This window comes from Camellia sinensis, chromosome 8 (genome assembly GCF_055761805.1).
Source record: "Camellia sinensis isolate YWXY chromosome 8, ASM5576180v1, whole genome shotgun sequence".
Classification (NCBI taxonomy): Eukaryota; Viridiplantae; Streptophyta; class Magnoliopsida; order Ericales; family Theaceae; genus Camellia; species Camellia sinensis.
The window spans coordinates 51,620,246-51,640,150 of NC_138968.1; the positions used below are offsets into that span (position 1 = coordinate 51,620,246).

Genomic DNA, 19,905 nt, shown 5'->3' on the forward strand with positions numbered 1-19,905 from the left:
TAAAATTGTGTAATTGTGCAATTAATTTCATGCTTTCAATTGTATTACAGGTACGGATTACTAAAAATTGAAGTGAAAAGTTGATAGAATAATATTTGTGTAACACTATATATTTAAAGGAATTGTTTATTGTTTAAAATAAGATAACAATCTAGCTTATGTTTATAAAATTTCTCATTTATCATTTAAATTCTTCAACCAAGTATATATTCATCTCTTGCTTAGTTGTATTTTGGATACAGATCAATTTACCCACACAAAACTCCATACTTTGTGTACATATCACATACATACGTATAATTACAGTACTAACAGATGATGAAAAATCACGTGTCACGTGAAACGCACGTGCCCAACCACTAGTACAACAATATGTACTATACTAGTACAACAATATGTACATATAATAATAGTATTAAATACATATATATTAAAAGTGTCTGATGAAAAATATCCGACACATATCCATCCCATGTCCTTGTCCAAGTGTCGGGTGTCCAACATGGGTATTTGATTATTGTAGTAAATTGAAACATATTTTCAATGCAAAAGATGAAAGGGTGCAGTATAAAACATGAAAGTCCATATCAATGAAACTGATACAAAATCTAACCTTTTGGCAAGGAAGATCACACTCTTCACAGAATTCACCTCTCCCATGTCGGCCCAATGATGAAGACTGACTCTTAAGGGCATGGCAAACTTTAGTACAATAATGATTGCCACAAGGAAGAAGATTTCCACACAAATTGTTGCAAGAATATTCTGCTATATTTGAGCAAACCATCTGTAAGGAGGAATAAAGTATAAGAATAAACGTGTGTATGGAAAATGATAATACAACACATCATAATCAAGTACACGAAGTAAGCAAGTTGAAATGTTCATATTGTGCTTGCAAGAAGATCCAAGACCAACCATCCTCTCTTCTCCCACGCAAGGTTTTCAAAGGCGTATACGAGGCGCGACTTGAGGCGAGGCGTACGGAAAACGCACTGATGCGTTCTTTTTGGGGCGAGACCCCAGCTATGCGTACGTGTCAAAATCAGAGGCGTAAGCATTTGTCGCGCCTTATGCGCTTTTCACGCTTTCGACAGAGAGGCGCAAGCCTTTGAGGAGTTCGATTTCAAAAATCAAAAAAGGGAAGATAGAGTAGTTGATGGAAAATTGCTATAAATGAGTTCGATTCAAACAGAAATTGCTTAAGAAGAAGTTATAAATACCATGTAAGTCGATCTTCTTAAGCAAATCAGAGACCCAACAACTTCGAATCAGTCTTCTAATCTTCTTCAACGAACTAGGGTTTTCAAGGCACGCAGTCTCTCTCTCTCTCGAGTTGAGTCGAGTCGAGTCTGTCTCTATCTCTCTCTCTCGTTCTGCATCGTCTTTGCATCGTCTCTCTCGTTCTGTTTTCTACATCGCTGCTCTGTCCCTCTCTTGTCGCGTTGGTTCTGTGATGTACTGTGATGTATATCTCTTATAAAATATATCTACTTAATATTATATCTCTGAGTGGAGCACTGTCATGCGTAATATTATATCTACTTAATATTATATCACTGTGATGTACTGTCATACTTAATATTATTATTTTAGTGCTTCTATCTCTCTGAGTGGAGTACTATATATATTTTATAATATATCTACAGTGTAGACTAACTAATATATGAGGCTTAATATTATTATTTTAATATTTTTAAATCTCTGTGTCGAGCATTATATGTTTAATATTATTATTTTAATATTTTTCCTTCTTTCATTTAAAATTATTATTATTATTATTTTTTGAGACCATAATTTATTATTATTATTATTAATATTAATATTAGAGTTTTAAATTATTTTATTTATTAGACAATTGAAATTTAAGTCATTTTGACCATTACTTAAGTTAATTTTTTATTATAGTATTAATGAGAATGACTTAAAAAGTACTTATAATACTTGAAATTATTAATTAATTTTGGTCATATGCTTACAATGGCCTTTAAGAATTTTATTTGTTAATTCTTATTTTTTTTACTCTTTTTATGCTATATTTAATTAATTTTGTATTCTATAAGAATTAAAAAAATCAAAATTCAAAAGGCTTACGCCTCGAGGCTTACGCCTCGCCTCAACAAGGGTAAAATGTCTCGCCTTGCCCTTTCGCTTTTAAAAACACTGCTCCCACGTGTTCACCAACACATGACCTCCACACTAGTTCTGGGCAAGGAGGACACGGTGAGCCCGGTATACATTCACTGTGATGTTTTGACTTCTTTTTCTTTGGCTTCAATGTGAATTCTGGATTAGGAGGAGGTTTCGGGCCATGACACCTAAATGTGAAAAAAGGAAAGTGAAAAGAACTTAGAGATACATAAAAGTGGTATTGTACATTAAAGGGTGTCAGGTAAAATCACATGCATAAAATTTTCAAAACCTTAATTTGCAATTGTGGCCACAGGGGTATTCTTCTTCACAGATTAACCGGCATGAGGGGCAAGCTCCATAATGGCATTTGTGTGGCTGGAGAAAAATACACAAGCATCACTGCAGAATAAACATCTTTACCAAAATTTTAATGAAATTTTTTGACAAATACTAAAATTTTCCCTCACCAGTAGAAGAGACACAACTACAAACAGGAATGAAAATTTTTAATTTTGATAAAAAGATACAATATAGATGAATGAACAAATAGCCAAGTAAAAATTGCTATAACCAATATCTAAATTCAGCTGTTTGATAACTGAAGGGACTCAACTTCTTAATTCCATAAGTTTAGTCACCTAAAATGAGAATTAGGATTTACATACATTAAAATGCAAAACTAAAAACAATAAATTATAAATGAGTGATCAGTCTAAGCCTCCGTTTGAAAAGTGGGCTGGTTTTTTGACTTTTTGACTTTTTAACTATTTTAGCCTGGGGCTAAAAAGTCTTGTTTGGGAAGGACTTTTTGACTTTTTTGACTTTATGGTGAGGTGTCTTCCTGTTAAATTACCAAACTGCCCCTAATAGGTTTACATGTCAACTCATTGCATTTGTTGGTCCTCCACGTGAGATTGTTTGGGCCGAATTTTTTTTTTTTTCTTTTTTTTTTTGGGTTTGGATTTGCCGTATTTTGATTTTTTTTTTTAAAAACAAAAATATATGTTTTTGTCATTTTTTTTTTATACATTAATAAGTTCTTGTTCTTTAATTTTTATTGGTATACAAATTCTTTTTTTAATTTTTCAAAAATGAGTTTTTATGTGTTTTATTTATTTGTAAATTACGTGGCGAATGGTAATTTATGTTTTTATGTTTTTTTTTTTAAATGTTTTTGAATGAGGCTTACTTTTGTCGTAATTTTTTTTGATTTACGTTTTTTGTCATTTTTTTATTTGTACCCATTAATTTGTTTTTATATTTCAAATTAATTTTGTTTTTATGTTTTTTTTTTCTTTTTTTTGGATGAGGCGTATTTTTGGCGTTCTTTTTTTTTTTTTAATTTACGTTTTTGTAACTTTTTTTTTTTGTATACATTAATTTGGTTTTATATTTGACAAATGGGTTTTCATGTGTTTTATTTATTTGTAAATTATGTGGCAAATGCTAATTTCTGTTGTTATGTTTTTATTTTTGTTTTTGTTTGGATGAGTCATATTTTGGTCGTTCTTTTTTTTAATTTACGTTTTTGTCCTTTTGTTTTTTTGTATACATTAATTTGTGTTTATATTTCAAAAATGGGTTTCATGTGTTTTATGTATTTGTAAATTATATAAAATGCTAATTTCCGTTTTTTGTTTTATTATTTTTTATTTTTTGGATGAGCCGTATTTTTGTCATTCCTTTTTTTAAATTTATGGTTTTGTCAATTTTTTTTTTTGTATACATTAATTTGTATTTATATTTCAAAAATGGGGTTTCATGTGTTTTATGTATTTGTAAATTACGTGGCAAATGCTCATTTCTGGTTTTTTAAATTTATTTTTTATTTTTTGGATGAGCTGTATTTTTGCCGTTCTTTTTTTAAAATTTACGATTTTGTCAAAAAAAAATTTGTATACATTTATTTGGTAAATGTTCTTTTTTTTTAACGTGGCAAATGTAAAAAAAGATGTTTGGTAAAAATTTTTGGGGTTTTTTTTTTAAGGTCCTTGATCTTATGATTTTATAGCATAAAGGACATCAAATATTTTTATGATGTCTAAGGTCCATCAACAATATTTTCATAATGTCTAAGGTCCCTCAACCTTGATCCAGAGAAATTTCAGTCCAGAGAAAATTGGTCCAGAGAAATTTCAATCCAGAGAAAATTGGTCCAGAGAAATTTCAGTCCAGAGAAAATTAGTGCAGAGAAATTTCAGTCCAGAGAAAATTGGTCCAGAGAAATTTCAGTCCAAATTTCTCTGGAAAATCTAATTATTCTCAGAATTTTATGCAGAGGGAGCCACACATACACCATGCATATTTTTGGTGAATGTTTGTGCACTGATAATCAAGAAATATCTTTTTTATCTTGAAGAAGTTTACGAATGATTTTTTTTTGTTTCCCCTTCCCTTTTATCACTTGATGCAAGTTCTTCCCAATTCCTAAGAAAAAACAATGTATTGGCTGTAAATTCAAAATTCTTTCTACCATTGTGTTTCGTATACAATTCGTGGCCTTTATATTTCCGCTTCAGTCTTCCATTAATGGGAGAGTTCTGCAACTTCTTCAGCGCCGAATCATGACCATTGTCATCATCTCACGTCACAGAGAAAATTGGTCCAGAGAAATTCTGGGAAGAATTTCTCTGGACCAACCCTAATAAAATTTAGTTCAAAAATCAAAGAATTTCTCTGGTTTCAACCTAGAGAAAATTCAATTCAAAAACCAGAGAATTTCTCTGGTTTCAACTTCAAATGAAAAAAAAAAAAAAATCAATTCACAATTTGGAACCTGGAATGCTTAATTTGAAACCCAGAGAATTTCTCTGGACTAGCATTGCTATTGCTTGTGGTGAACCCAACACAACTGCAATTGTTCCAGCACTTTTCCATACAATCGCTAATGCTTAAGCCCGAATTATCGTCACGGTCACTGGATTCGGCCGAGTTGGAAGTGAAGGCTCGGAGCAATAATGAGATGAAAAGGACTTTTACTTGACTACTTTGCCTCTTGTAGAACACAGAGATGCTGAGGTTTTGAACTCCAGGTTTATCTTCTTGTTCGACATCTTCATCAACCTCTATATCAGTAACTAAACAGCACAAATGCTGCACAAACTTTATTACCAAGAAACAACAACAATACCAAAAGCATACATATACAAGAACACATCATTTGTGTAGTTGACAGATATAATACAAGCTGTAGAAGGGGAAATTGAATCAATTAGACTCAACTAGTCAGAGAAAATTCGATCTAGAGACTCTAGACGAATTTTCTCTGGACTTCACAGAGAAATTCTAGTTTACAGAGATTTTCTCTGGTCCAATTTTCTCTGAACTTCACATTTCACAGAGAATTTCTCTGGTCGAATTTTCTCTGGACATCACAGAGAAATTCCTCTTCCATTTCTTGTTCTTTTGCATCTTGCTTCCCAGATTGATCATCACACTTGTTCATTGTAAGGTGCAAATCTAAAGCATTAGGGACAGAAGAGTAGGGAAAGTGTATGAAATAGACTGTAAAAGCTTGACGGAATAGTAGGGAAAACAAGGGATGACGAATTAAAATGAAATTGAAGGGGTTCAAGAACTTGAAACCCTAGAATGAGAAAGTGTATGAAAGAGGAGGAGGAAGAGGAACCTCGTTGATTATCGCCCTACATGTCCACAATTCCACTTCTTGGAGACCAATTAAGCATTTGACGAACGATGAGAGTGATGATTCATCGCCGATTGCATAGCAGCTTCGCAATTGGAGTTTCTTGAGCTGTTTACAACTCCTCCAGAGCCAACTGAGGCCGTAATCGCAGTGTTGAATCCCGGACAAACCTAGGGTTTCTAATTGAAGTTTGGTTTCGGAGTTTCCGATCATTGAATCGGTCAAATTGAGTTTGTGTAAATCGAATTGTCCAGTGTTGAAGACGATCGAGAGGTCTTTCAGTGAGTGGAAAGAGATGAGCCAGTGAAACTTTCATCTGATATATGTTTAGGGACCTTAGACATCAAAAAATAATTTTGTGGATCTCTTCCATTACGAAAAGTGGAAGAGGGACCCTAGACCGATTTTCCCAAAATTTTTTGGTAAATTAATTTGTCGCGAAAATTTTTTTTGATACATTAATTTGGTAAATTTTTTTTGTATACATTAATTTTTAACTTTATTTTTTTATGTGGCTCAGTTCCCGATTTTGTATACATTACGTGGCAAATGTTCTTTTTTTTTTTACGAGAATGGGATAGTGTGAACAAAGACCCAGGGATAATTTGGTAATTTCACCCCCCCTTGCATGTAAGATACAATCCTGAAGCCTTTTTGTCGCGTTGTGGCTAATTTAGCCAATTTAGTCCTGTAGTGGCTAATTTAGCCCACAACTCCCTTGCCAAACGGACCCTAAATATGGTTTCAAATTTAGAGAATATGTATGTCACAATTTATGCAGTAATAAATGCATTTTGCCAGATCTAGAAATTTCTCATAAGCAGCAATTGGAAAAGATAAATGTCTCTGCAAGAGACCAAGCTGGAAGAGCCAACACTACCTTGCAATTTGGTCCATGCCTGCATAAAGGAATTATACAACATGGTTTAGGACATCTAGGGGGCTTTTGTTCTTTTTCGGTACCACAAGGAACCTGATAAAAAAATGAAAAGCAAAAAACGTATAAACATATAGAAAGAACACTGTGAATGTGTAGAAAGATATATTAGGGAACAGAAGTTGAAAACTCAATACACAAAATCAGATATTCTTATGGAACCAAAGTATATTTAATTTTATACTGTGTTTGGTTAGGGGATTTGAGGAGGGATTTGGAAAGAGAAATGGAAATTGTAGGTGAAATGTAAATAAAACATACCTATATTTTACCTAGTTTCACACACCTTTTCCCTTTCCTTTTCCAAATCCCTTCCTAAATCCTCCAACCAAACACAGCGTTAAAGTCATGGAAAAAAATGTATATATAAAAAACAAAATAGAGCAATAGTAGGATTTCAAAAAGAAAAGCGTTCAATCATAAGAAAGATCTTACAAAACTAGTATAAGATTTTTATTGCATACATACAATAATGCAAATGAGGGTTACAAAAAACACTAGTACACTTTTGTTCCAGTAAACTAAATTTACAGAGGTCAACAATCGACTACCTCTACTCACACTTACCCACAATTAGAAAAGCACTATTGTAGCCATTAACAAACTCCATTTAACAAAGCCACATCATCACTTCTTCTAGATCCTAGAAAATAAATTTTGTTTAGCAATTATTTCAAAAAAAAAAATTTCCTTTTTTGAGTTCTTTGGAGTCCTTGATTCAATTGAGTAACCTCCTAAAATTTTATTGTTCGTTAAGCTCTCGCACGGTCTCTTCGGCACCAACAAACATTCAAGCAAGCCAGCTTTCTACCCATGTTCAGATGTCCAATAATTGAAAAGCCAGCATTTTCATCTCTTAAAAAGCCATTTCTCTAAATTCTCCGTCCGCAAATTTTTTTTTTTTATACCTAACAAATAATTTTAGCAAACAAATCACCTACTATTTATTATTCTTAATTTTATTTAATAATCTAAGGTGAAAAAAAAGTAATTCCAAGCTGTTGTGTTCTTTTTATGCTGCTGGAAATTTGGTTATTATTGCCTTGATTTAGTCAATATTCTAGGATCTGTTTTTTCCTATATAAATATGGAAAGTAACGGCGGCATAGAATCAGGAAAAATAGGAAAGTAGAAGCTGTCAAATATTAGCTTTAATTAGTTTCCTTTTCTGTTGTAATTGCTCTCTTTATAAGAGAGAATCATGTTCTCATTCTTTAAGTGATTAAAAATATATTCCTACCTCATATTTTCTGAGTTGGTATTAGAGCAAAAAACACAGCAGCCCTAAAACCATCGTAGCCATGTCGGAAGTTACGTCCGAAACCACTTCAACCCCTGCTGCTACCATTCTAGTGAAAACGTCCAACTCTCACTCTGTCCAAATCACCACCATCTGCCTAAATGGTGATAATTTTCTCCGCTGGTCACAATCTGTCTGGATGTATATCCGTGGGCAAGGAAAGATCGGTTACATCACTGGTGACAAGAAGGCTCCTGCTGTTAATGATCCGCTGTTCGACAATTGGGACACTGAAAACTCCATGGTTATGACATGGTTGGTCAATTCCATGGAGGAGGATATAAGCTCTAATTACATGTGCTATACTACTGCACAAGAGTTGTGGGATAATGTTAGTCAGATGTATTCTGACCTAGGAAATCAATCTCAAGTTTTCGAATTGACTTTGAAGTTGGGAGAGATTCGTCAAGGAGATGATTCCGTCACAAAATATTTCAATTCGTTGAAAAGGTTGTGGCAGGATCTTGACATCTTCAACACATACGAATGGAAATCGGTTGACGACTGCAACCACCACAAGAAAACTGTGGAAGACAACCGTATTTACAAGTTTCTTGCCGGCCTCAACATTGAGTTCGATGAAGTGCGAAGAAGAATTATTGGCAGACCTCCTCTCCCATCCAGTGGTGAAGTATTTGCCGAAATCAGAAGGGAAGAGAGCCAAAAGAGCGTCATGCTTAAGAAAAAAGGTACTGGTGAGTCAATTGAAATTTTTGCTTTAATTAGCGATGCTGCGGCCAACAAGGCTGCAAATTACTAGCGCAGGTTTGATGATAAGCCACGGGTCTGGTGTGATTTTTGCAACAAGCCTCGCCATACACGCGAAACGTGTTGGAAGATCCATGGCAAACCTGTCAACTGGAAAAGCAGCAAACAAGGAGAGAAGAATCGTGGTTTTCCTACTGCTAGTGAAGCCGATTCAGGTCCCTTCAACAAAGAGCAGATTGATCAACTCTTAAAGCTGATAAAATCCAACTCCTCATCCGGTACTCCTAGTGTTTTTTTGGCACAAACAGGTAGAAATCCTAAAGCCTTCTCTTGCCTAAACTTCTCTCCGTGGATCATATATTCCGGTGCCTCCGATCACATGACTAGTTTTTCCCATTTATTTAGTACCTATTTCCCTTGTTCTGGTCATGACAAAATCAGAATAGCCGATGGTAGTTTTTCACCTATTGTAGGAAAAAGATTTATTAAACTAACTGAGAAAATTAATCTCAATTCTGTTCTTCACGTCCCCAACTTAGCCTGTAACCTTTTGTCTGTCAGTAAACTATCTAAGGATTCTAATTGTCGTGTTACATTTTTTGAATCCCATTGTGAATTTCAGGACCAGAACTCGGGGATAATGATTGGGCGTGCTAGGATGCTTGAAGGTCTTTACTACTTTGATGAAGTACCTTTTAGTAATAAAAAAGCTCAGAGCTTTAATAGTACTAGTTCAATCTCTGTTCGAGAAAAAATAATGCTATGGCACTATAGGTTAGGACATCCTAGTTTTCTTTATCTGAAACATTTATTTCCAGAACTATTTAAAGGGATTGATTGTTCTTCTTTTCATTGTGAAAGTTGCATTTTTGCAAAATTTCATTGCTCTACTTATTTGCCAAAACATTACCAGGCTTCCAAACCTTTTTATTTGATTCATAGTGATGTTTGGGGCCCTTCTAAAATCACTACTCTTTTTGGTAAAAGATGGTTTGTTACATTTATTGATGACCATACCCGCTTATGTTGGATTTATTTGATGAATAAAAAATCTAACGTGAAAACTTTATTCACAAATTTTTACAATATGATTGAAAACCAATTTTAAACCAAAATTAGTATTTTACATTCTGATAATGGAACAAAATATTTCAATGAGCAGTTGGGTGAGTTTTTGGCAAAAAAGGGGATTTTTCATCAATCTACATGTCGGGATACCCCTCAACAAAATGGCATTGCAGAACGAAAAAAATAAACATTTACTTGAAGTAGCACGTGCTATAATGTTTTACATGCATGTTCCTAAATATTTATGGGGTGAAGCAATTTTAACAGCCTCTTATTTGATAAACAGGATGCCTACAAAGGTGTTAACATACAAAACACCTTTTGATTGTCTCAAAACTTTTTTCCCTGACACGAGGTTGTTTTCTGATTTACCCGCCAAAGTTTTTGGATGTACTGCCTATGTTCATGTGCCCAGTCAATTTCATTCAAAACTTGACCCCCGTGCTATAAAATGTGTTTTTTTGGGTTATTCCTCAAACCAAAAGGGGTATAAGTGTTTCGATCCTCAAACCAAGAAATTTCATGTGAGTATGGATGTGTCATTTGTGGAAACAAAATCCTACTTCCCCAACAATTCTCTTCAGGGGGAGACAAGTGGAGTAGAAGACAATTTTTGGGATATTTCTATCCCACTCCCCAATGTCATTTATCCCACACAAAAACCACATCTGTCTGATAATGATCACTTGGGAAAACCAAGTTCTTTGGTGCCTAGTCAAGAAGATTCTTGTTTAGGGGGAGAAGTACTACAAAATGATCTAAATTCTGAGCTTCAAGTTTATACTGGGAAGCGATCTCATCTGAGGAATAATGACCCGAATGTTCATCCTAATGACCCGAATGTCCACCCGAGTTCTGGCATCGAAATTTTAGGTAATCCTATTCCTTCTATTTCCGACCTTGATGTTCCTATAGCAATTAGGAAAGGTGTCCGAAATTGCATTAAACATCCTATTGCAAATTACCTCTCCTATCAAAGACTGTCTAAAAACCATAGAGCTTTCACATCTAGGATTTCACACTTGTTTGTTCCAAGGAATATATAGGAAGCATTGGATGATCCGAATTGGAAATTAGCAGTTATGGAGGAGATGAATGCTTTAAGGAGAAGTGGTACTTGGGAGATAGTTGATCTACCCAAAGACAAGAAAACAGTTGGGTGTAAATGGATGTTTACGATAAAATGTAACGCAGATGGAAGCGTTGAGAGATACAAGGCGAGACTGGTGGCTAAAGGCTTCACTCAAACTTATGGAATCGACTATTAGGAGACGTTTTCTCCTGTTGCTAAAATAAATTCCATCAGAGTACTGTTATCTCTTGCAGTAAATTCAGATTGGCCTCTACATCAACTTGACATTAAAAATGCATTTCTCAATGGTGATCTTGAAGAGGAGGTGTTCATGAGCCTACCGCCGGGATTTGAACAGAGACTTGGTAGCGACAAAGTATGCAGATTGAACAAGTCATTATACGGACTCAAACAATCACCAAGAGCGTGGTTTGAACGCTTTGGAAAGGCAGTTATCAGTTGTGGCTTCTTGCAGAGTCAAGCAGATCACACAATATTTTATAAACATTCAAAAGACAGTAAAATTGCAATTTTGATTGTTTATGTTGATGACATCATTTTAATTGGTGATGATGAAGCAGAGTTAGCAGCCCTCAAAGAGAAACTCGTAAAAGAATTTCAAATTAAGGATCTGGGAGCTCTCAAGTATTTCCTCGGAATGGAATTTGCAAGATCCAAGGAAGGTATATTCGTTAATCAGAGAAAATATGTTCTTGATCTCCTTGGAGAAACAGGTATGCTTGGTTGTAAGATGGTGGAGACTCCGATCGAGCCTAACTTGAAGTTACAAGCTGCTAAGACTGAAGAAGTCAAAGAGAGGGAACAATATCAGCGACGTGTAGGGAAATTGATTTACTTGTCTCATACGCGGCCTGATATTGCCTTTGCAGTCAGCATGGTAAGTCAGTTCATGCACTCACTAGGGGCAGAGCACTTTGAGGTCGTTTATAAGATCTTAAGATATCTGAAAGGAACTCCAGGGAGAGGCTTACTGTTCAAGAAACATGGACATCTTCAAGTTGAAGTATACACAGATGCAGACTGGGCAGGAAGTGTTACAGACAGGAGATCAACATCCAGATACTGCTCCTTTGTAGGTGGGAACCTAGTTACATGGCGGAGTAAAAAACAGAATGTGGTAGCTAGAAGTAGTGCAGAAGCAGAGTTCAGAGCTGTTGCCCATGGAATCTGTGAAGTAATGTGGATTAAAAGAATTCTTGAAGAATTAAAGCTTTCTCACCCGACTCCTATGAAGGTCTATTGTGACAACAAAGCAGCTATATCCATAGCTCATAATCCAGTTCTACATGATCGCACAAAACATATAGAAGTGGATAAACATTTCATCAAGGAGAAAATCAATGCTGGCATAATATGTATGACCTACCTTCCAACAGGTGAACAATTAGCTGATGTGTTAACGAAGGGACTACACAAGAAGCAATTTGATAAGCTGACTAGCAAGCTGGCTATGGAAGATATCTTCAAACCAGCTTGAGGGGGAGTGCTGGAAATTTAGTTATTATTGCCTTGATTTAGTCAATATTCTAGGATCTGTTTTTCTCTATGTAAATATGGAAAGTAAAGGCTATATACAATCAGGAAAAATAGGAAAGTAGAAGCTGTCAACTATTAGCTTTAATTAGTTTCATTTTCTGTTGTAATTGCTCTCTTTATAAGAGAGAATCATGTTCTCATTCTTTAAGTGATTAAAAATATATTCCTACCTCATATTTTCTGAGTTATGCTCACACTCCTTTATTATGCTGGGGCAAGGGATTTGTATCAGTTTGTAAAACATTGACACTTCATGGGATTTGAAGTTCTAGACATCCAAGAACCCGTCACAAATGGAAAAGAATATACTATAGCCTTCACTGTTGCTATCATCTCTATATAACTTTTCATGACATACATAATAAATTGGTTGAATAATATTGTGAAGATAGCCTCCCCCACAGCTATCATTTCATACAACTTTTGCATAACATGCATTGGTTAAATATCTCAGCAATGTTATTGTGCCTTCAGTTCAGGAAGTTTATGGCATGACAATTTTACTGAGGTTTGAAGTACAACGAAAAAATTAAAGGGGTGCATGAAACCATTGGAGACCTATAAAAATTAAAGTAAAAAACATTTGTAACCACTCATTTATTTCTTTTTTTCACTTTTTTTTTTTTAATATAATTTTTCTTGTGAATAGGAAAGCATATCGGTTCTTTAGGTACAAAACCCATCTCCCTCGGGTAAAACTTGTAACTGACATACTGTAAATATCATGTGCACAAATTGTGTTGTAACAAAAATTTTACCTGCAGTATGAAACTTGTGATGTAAAAGGCACTTTTTTTTTTTTTTTTGGATAAATCAAAAGCACCAATACAATTCTTTAGGTACAATAGAGTGAATTGCATAATCCACAGTAACTAAGCTCTCACCTCAAAGTGTGTCTCCCCACATGCACATGAAATCGTCACCATCACTGGGCAAGGAGCACAAACACCTCTACAAAAAAAAAAAAATACTAGTTAATCATCATCATACATTCATTCCCTTTGTATACCATACAGAATTGTAATTTACCATTCACTTTTCATAAGTTTCCATCAGCTAATGTTTCAAAACATAATAATATAAAGATATCCTTATAGTATTAAACAATGATGGATATTGTAGAACTACACAAATGGCCTATCCATTAGATCACACTAGTTCCCCCCTTCTTCCCCCTGTTCATTGAGCATATTTAAGTGATATCAACACAAACCATCCGTAGCACACTATAGCCAGCATACTAAAGGACCCCACAAAACTAAAATGGCTAAGTCATTGAACAAATTATCAATTACTTCCATAATAGAGGTGGTGTAGGACTGCCCTCACATATTGAAAATGCCTTTCTTTTTTTTTTTTTTTTTTTTTTTGGGGGGGGGGGGGGGGGGAGATATCACGCACACAAAATTGAAAACAAAAATATCCTCCAAACACCAAACAGCTAAGGACAGTAACTACAATACCATACTAACAGAAACAGTCATTAATTTTAAGAATGGGTTTCAATATAAAGAAGGCACAAACTATTTAGTGTAATCCCTAGTTTTAACTAGTGGACTAAGAACCATTCTTTCCCACACTGAGAAAGCAAATTAGAACAGTATAACATACCTATGGCACGGAGCAGGACATTTGTGATTCTTACACCGAAGCCTCCTATCACAAATCTGATGCTTTGAAAATTTAGTACAATCATAGAAAATCACGAATAGAGAAAGAAAATGAGACTCAAATAGTGACACACCTCTGAACAAGGCGGGCAGTCCTCATCACAACAGCGCCTCTTACAAGCATGGCGCCCACAATCTCGTACTCTCTGACACTTCCTCTCACATGCCAAATCTGTTGAAGGTCACCCCATGTGAAAGGGGTGATCCTCATGTCAACAAAGGAAGACAACCAACCAAGTCAAGCTTGGTGGCCACCAACCATAGCAAAGGTCAAGAATGGAGGCTACCCAAGTCAAGAATGAAGGCTCTCCCACCTACTCCTTTGTGTATAAATAGAGACGGGAGGGAGAGGATGAGATACAGATCAGAAATTAGAGAGTGAGAGCTGTGAGTTGAGTGAGTTTCATCTCCTCCTCTGTATTTTGCATTTTGCTCCATTTTAGTGAAAACTTCTCATTTCTGTCCGTGGATGTAGGCATTGGGCCGAACCACGTAAATATTGTGTTTCCTGTGTGTGTGAGATATATTTCTGGGTGTGTTTGATCCTAACAAGTGGTATCAGAGCCGGTGTTGTGCGTTTTGCGGAAAAACAGAGTGTTGTTCCGAAACTGCCCAGAAATCGTATTGCTCGAAATAAGATTTTGAGCATACCAGGAGCAAGGGCTCGACGAGAGGAGTCCAGAAACATAAAACAGACACCCAACAGAGGCCAGACGCGCTCTCACGCGCCCCTAGAAGTTGGCGCGTGAATCCCAGTCGCGTCACGCGCCGCACGCGCTTTCAGAGGTAGAAGACGCGTGAGTTCACGCGCATGCACGCGCCTCACGCGCTTTCAGAGGTAGATGACGCGTGATCTCACGCGCGACACGCGCTGCACGCGCGCGCACCAAGCCGCTCGAGCCGGAGCCGCGTTGACCGAGCCCGAGCCGCTGACCGAGCCGCTGACTGAACCGCTCACGTCAGCCAGACGCCAGCCGAACAGAGAAAAATCCGGTGCTTCTCAGGCGCACCAGATTCTGCCGATCTGAACCGTTAAAATTGTTTTGGCTTGATCTAAGCCATTTGAGGTCCGATTTGGGTGAGCCAATAGTGTTTTCAAACTATTTGGAATATTTCGGACACATCCGTACGGTCAGATTTTGCAAATAAGGTTTTCAAAAATTCGAAGTTTTTATTTTGGCAATCCGAAGTGTTTTTCCGGCTAATTTGAGCAGTCCGGACTTCACAGCAAAGCCTGTTTTTCAAACAGAGATTACTTTCTGGATGATGGAGGAATCCACATCAGCTTCAGGGCCGATGATTCGGTTGAACGCTTCTAATTATGCGATATGGAAGCCGCGGATGGAGGACGTCCTGTATTGTAGAGATTTGTTTGACCCTATAGCGCTAAAGGGGGTCAAACCAGATGGAGACAAGGATGTGGACTGGATAAAAACCAACCGGAAGACTGTCGGTCAAATCAGACAGTGGATTGACCACAGTGTGTTCCACCATGTTGCCCAAGAGACAGACGCCTATGCCCTATGGATGAAATTGGAGGGCATGTACCAGTCCAAGACCGCACGGAACAAAGCCTTGATAATGAGAAGGCTTATAAACTTGAAGCTGAAGAATGGTGTGTCTGTTGCTGAACACACCAGTGAATTCCACAGCCTTGTGAACCAGCTTGCATCAATCAAAATGGAGTTGGAGGATGAGATGCAAGCATTATTATTACTCAGTTCCTTACCAGATAGCTGGGAGACGTTGGTGGTTTCTCTCAGTAATTCTGCACCCGAAGGGAAGCTGACCATGGGAATGGTCACAGACGCCTTATTCAACGAGGAGGCAAGGAAGAAAGAGATGGAAGGAGAGCAGTCCCATGCCCTTGTCACAGAAAGTAGAGGCAGAGATAGAGAAAGGGGCAGAGGTAGAGGAAGAAGTAAAAGCAGAGGGCGTTCACAGTTCAGACAGGACAACACGAGGAGGTGTTTTTACTGTGATCAAGAGGATCACGTAATAAGAGATTGCCCATAGAAAAAGGCGGACAGACAAGCCAAAGAGAAGGCTAAGGGACACGGAGGTCCCTCAACTACAGCAGTTGCAGTGCATTCCTCTGACGATGAAGAGGTGTTGCTTACAATCTCGTCAGAGTTGGAGACACCCGGCTGGATTTTGGATTCAGGGTGTACGTTCCACATATGTGCAGATAAGAAGCTTTTCTCCACTTATTGAAGAGTCAGCGGTAGCACTATCCGGATGGCCAACAACACAGTGAATAGAGTTGTCGGCATAGGGACAGTGCGATTCCTTACTAAGGATGGAAGAAAAGTAATTTTATCTGAGGTCCGACATGTGCCAGGAGTACGGAGGAATCTAATCTCCCTGAGTATGCTAGATCTAAAAGGAAATTGTTTCTCATCTAGTGACGGGGTTCTTCATGTACGCAGAGGTGATAGAGAAATGTTGCAAGGCAAATTGTGCAACAAACTGTATAGACTGGAAGGAGAAGCTTTGACAAAGATGAGTGTTGTCAAATGCCAGTCAAAGGGTACAAAGAGAGAACATACGCAACCAAAGCGTATGATTGAGCAAGGCTTTCATCAGGAATGGCGAAAACGGTGCACGGGAACGCAAGGAGGCAGTTCAAAGGTGCACAGATCTGAGCCAGTGAAGCCAATCTTGAAGAAAGTTCAGAGCAAAGAAACCAAGTCTGTAGAAACTATGCCAGTGAAGAAGAGAGTTTCTTTTGCTCCCGTGTTAAAGACATTTTGCAACCTCTCAAAAGATGCAAGGGAGGGATGCAATTTCAAGTCGCAAAGTGAGCTTTGCAATGCACTCCAATAAGGGGGTGCAAGCACTATGCACGGAGTTGCATAGTGGTAACTTGTACAGACCGGTGGAAGGTGCCTTGGCAGAAGGGCTAACTGTCAAACATCAGAACGGACGTACAAGTGAGACAGAACCGAACATCAGGGATTGCAGCACAGACAACGGGCGTATGAGATCGCTGGGAAGTTGTTCTGAAGTGCAGAAAGCAAAGGCTGGTTGTTCAGAAATAAGCTCCGAGCAAGGAAAATTGAAGATGTTGATGTGTCAAACTCTGAAGTTTTCTAGTTGCTCCCGTGTTTCATCATGCAAGAAGCTGCACGGTAATGCAAGGGTATCCCGAGCAGGGGGTGCAGGGCATCCAATCAGGGGGTGCTTGATACCTTGGCAGCAGGTTTTGTTGTGGATCACCTCACATGGGCTGAGGGGGTGATTGTTGAAGGTCACCCCATGTGAAAGGGGTGATCCTCATGTCAACAAAGGAAGACAACCAACCAAGTCAAGCTTGGTGGCCACCAACCATAGCAAAGGTCAAGAATGGAGGCTACCCAAGTCAAGAATGAAGGCTCTCCCACCTACTCCTTTGTGTATAAATAGAGACGGGAGGGAGAGGATGAGATACAGATCAGAAATTAGAGAGTGAGAGCTGTGAGTTGAGTGAGTTTCATCTCCTCCTCTGTATTTTGCATTTTGCTCCATTTTAGTGAAAACTTCTCATTTCTGTCCGTGGATGTAGGCATTGGGCCGAACCACGTAAATATTGTGTTTCCTGTGTGTGTGAGATATATTTCTGGGTGTGTTTGATCCTAACAAAATCTTGATGACAAGGAACCTATTCTAGATTCAATTCAGGGTGTCCTATTTACATGCATTTCTTCAAAAACTCAATATAATAAGGCACCGTTTGTTTCCTAATTTTTTGGTGCTTGGTTGCACATAACTTAAGGAAAAAAATTTACTAGTAAATTTTTTTTTTCCACCAAAACAAGGAAAATGACTTACAGATTTTATTTTGGCAAGTCATTTTACCTAGCCGCACACTGCTGGTGAGTGTTCATAAGTGTTCTTGTTTTGCACAGGTGTGAGTTGGGTTAGGGGACTCGCGGGTTTGGGAGGGTTGTGATGGTTCAATGGCTGTGGTAATATGGTTTCTGTTGTTCAGTGTGAGATAAGCCCAAATTTCAGCCACAAAGATCAATTGTTTTGGAAAAAATATTTTACCGGCCAAACACCAAAAATAATAAACATGTACGGAAAAAAAATCTTGTAAAAGGTTTTACATGGAAAATATTTTAAAATGTAAAATGGCAAAACAAATGAAGCCTTAAAAAATTATATCAGAATAGGTAAGTTCACCTCTTTCCTCAAGCTCCCACACCGGCATGATTTGGTGACAACAACTCTACAAGTCTCAATGCAAGGTCCCCTGTGACACCGCTCCGGGCACCTGTGGAAGCCACAACTCAACATCTTATCGCAAGTTGATCCACAAAGTGGCAATGGAACGTCGCAAGCAATCCCTTCATAGGCCCTCTTCCCACACGAGCATGTTCGCTTACCTTGAAGCGGACACTCACCACACTCGCCCCAATGACACCCTCTGCTGCACAAATGCTTCTCACAACTCAACAACCTCTGGTACGGGACTTCACATTGGAAATTGCGATCACAACACTCTCTCTTCTCCTCCACCTTCCCATATTGGCACCTGTAAACCCCCCAAGCCTGGCACGGTGGGCAATCGCCCTCATGGCAAGTCTCTCCACACCGATGAGTCCCACAATCCAACAATTTCGAACATACGCCATTGCACGAGAAGTTCTTGAACCCGCATCGCCGAACATCCTCGACAGCGCCACAAAAGCAATGGGATTTCACGAGCTTAGGGCATGAAGGGCAATGACCAAGATGACAAAGAAGCAAACAATAATGACCGCAATTGTGCTTCAACGGCCGATTACAAACCTCGCCGCACGAATGGGGTAAAATCCAGGGATCACTAGGTGGATCTTCGAGTTTCTGACAGAAATAGAGGTATTTTCTAGGAATTAGGGTTTTGGGGTAGTTGACGCGGCATTTGGGGCAGTTCCAGACGAAGTCTTCTGCGGCTCTGGAGGCGGAGATGGGGAGGCGAGAGGTGGCGCGTGAGGCGGAGAGGTCGGAGGACTGGTGGGCCAAGCTCTGGATGCAGAGGAGGTGGAAGACGACGAAGCAACGGGAGGAGCATGACCAGGTGGGATCGGAGAGGCGAATGCACTCGAGGCATATGAGGTAGGAGAGGGCTTCGGAGCGAGATGAGGTTAAAAAAGATTGGATCTTTGAGAGGTCTGGAGAGGAGTGGCCGGTGAGCTCAATGTAGGATCTGAAGATGGTGTCGGAGAGGTCATTGTGCCGGAGACCGCCTTCGGCTCCGGCGGCGGTGGGGCTGGTGTCGGAATCGGGTTCGGAATCTAATAGAGATGGGTGGTTATGGTTGTGGATGGTGGAGATCATTTTGGGGATTTTGGTGGAATTAAGAGGAGTTTCGAAACGATAGCCGCACTCAGCTTTGTGCGTTTGCGATTATAACCGGTGGTTGGTGTTTCAATTCAAGTGTTACTTGCACGGCCTGATGAATCTCAGTTTTCGCCTCCGTTTGGTTTTGTTTTAAAAAAAGAGTTTTGAAATGTATTTTAAAATATAAAATTTTGTTTAGTAATAAATTTTGAAAATAATTTTAAAATGATTTGTAAGTTTTTTTTTTTTTTATAGTTGAATAGATAAGTATAAGAGAAAAATTGATTGATACGTAGAATGTGATAAGAAGAAAGAGAAAGAGTGATTGATTAATGCGTAAAAAAAAAAAAAAGAGAGAAAAAATAATTTTAAAAGCAATTTAAAAAGGTGGTAAACCAAACATTTATTTTTTATTTTTTAATCCAAAAATTAATTTAAAAATTAAACCAAACACTACCTTATTTTTACCCATGGCTATTAATTATTACTATTATCTCTAACAAGAGATAA

The 19,905-nt window shown here is 37.9% G+C and overlaps 1 protein-coding gene across 1 annotated transcript in view; it reads right to left on the reverse strand.

Annotated features, from left to right (window-relative positions):
• LOC114299947 (NF-X1-type zinc finger protein NFXL2) overlaps positions 1–19,530 on the reverse strand; it is a 33,546-nt gene extending 14,016 nt beyond the window's left edge. Inside the window, exons 1-10 of the mRNA XM_082882617.1 lie at positions 18,256–19,530; positions 17,712–17,731; positions 14,166–14,259; positions 14,033–14,088; positions 13,306–13,372; positions 6,660–6,752; positions 2,423–2,508; positions 2,165–2,318; positions 960–968; positions 614–787 (exon numbers count right to left, since the gene is read on the reverse strand). Coding sequence (XP_082738743.1) covers positions 614–787; positions 960–968; positions 2,165–2,318; positions 2,423–2,508; positions 6,660–6,752; positions 13,306–13,372; positions 14,033–14,088; positions 14,166–14,259; positions 17,712–17,731; positions 18,256–19,392 — 1,890 coding nt within the window. The 5' untranslated portion in view covers positions 19,393–19,530. The remainder of the gene's footprint in view (positions 1–613; positions 788–959; positions 969–2,164; positions 2,319–2,422; positions 2,509–6,659; positions 6,753–13,305; positions 13,373–14,032; positions 14,089–14,165; positions 14,260–17,711; positions 17,732–18,255) is intronic.
• Positions 19,531–19,905: the final 375 nt, after the last annotated feature.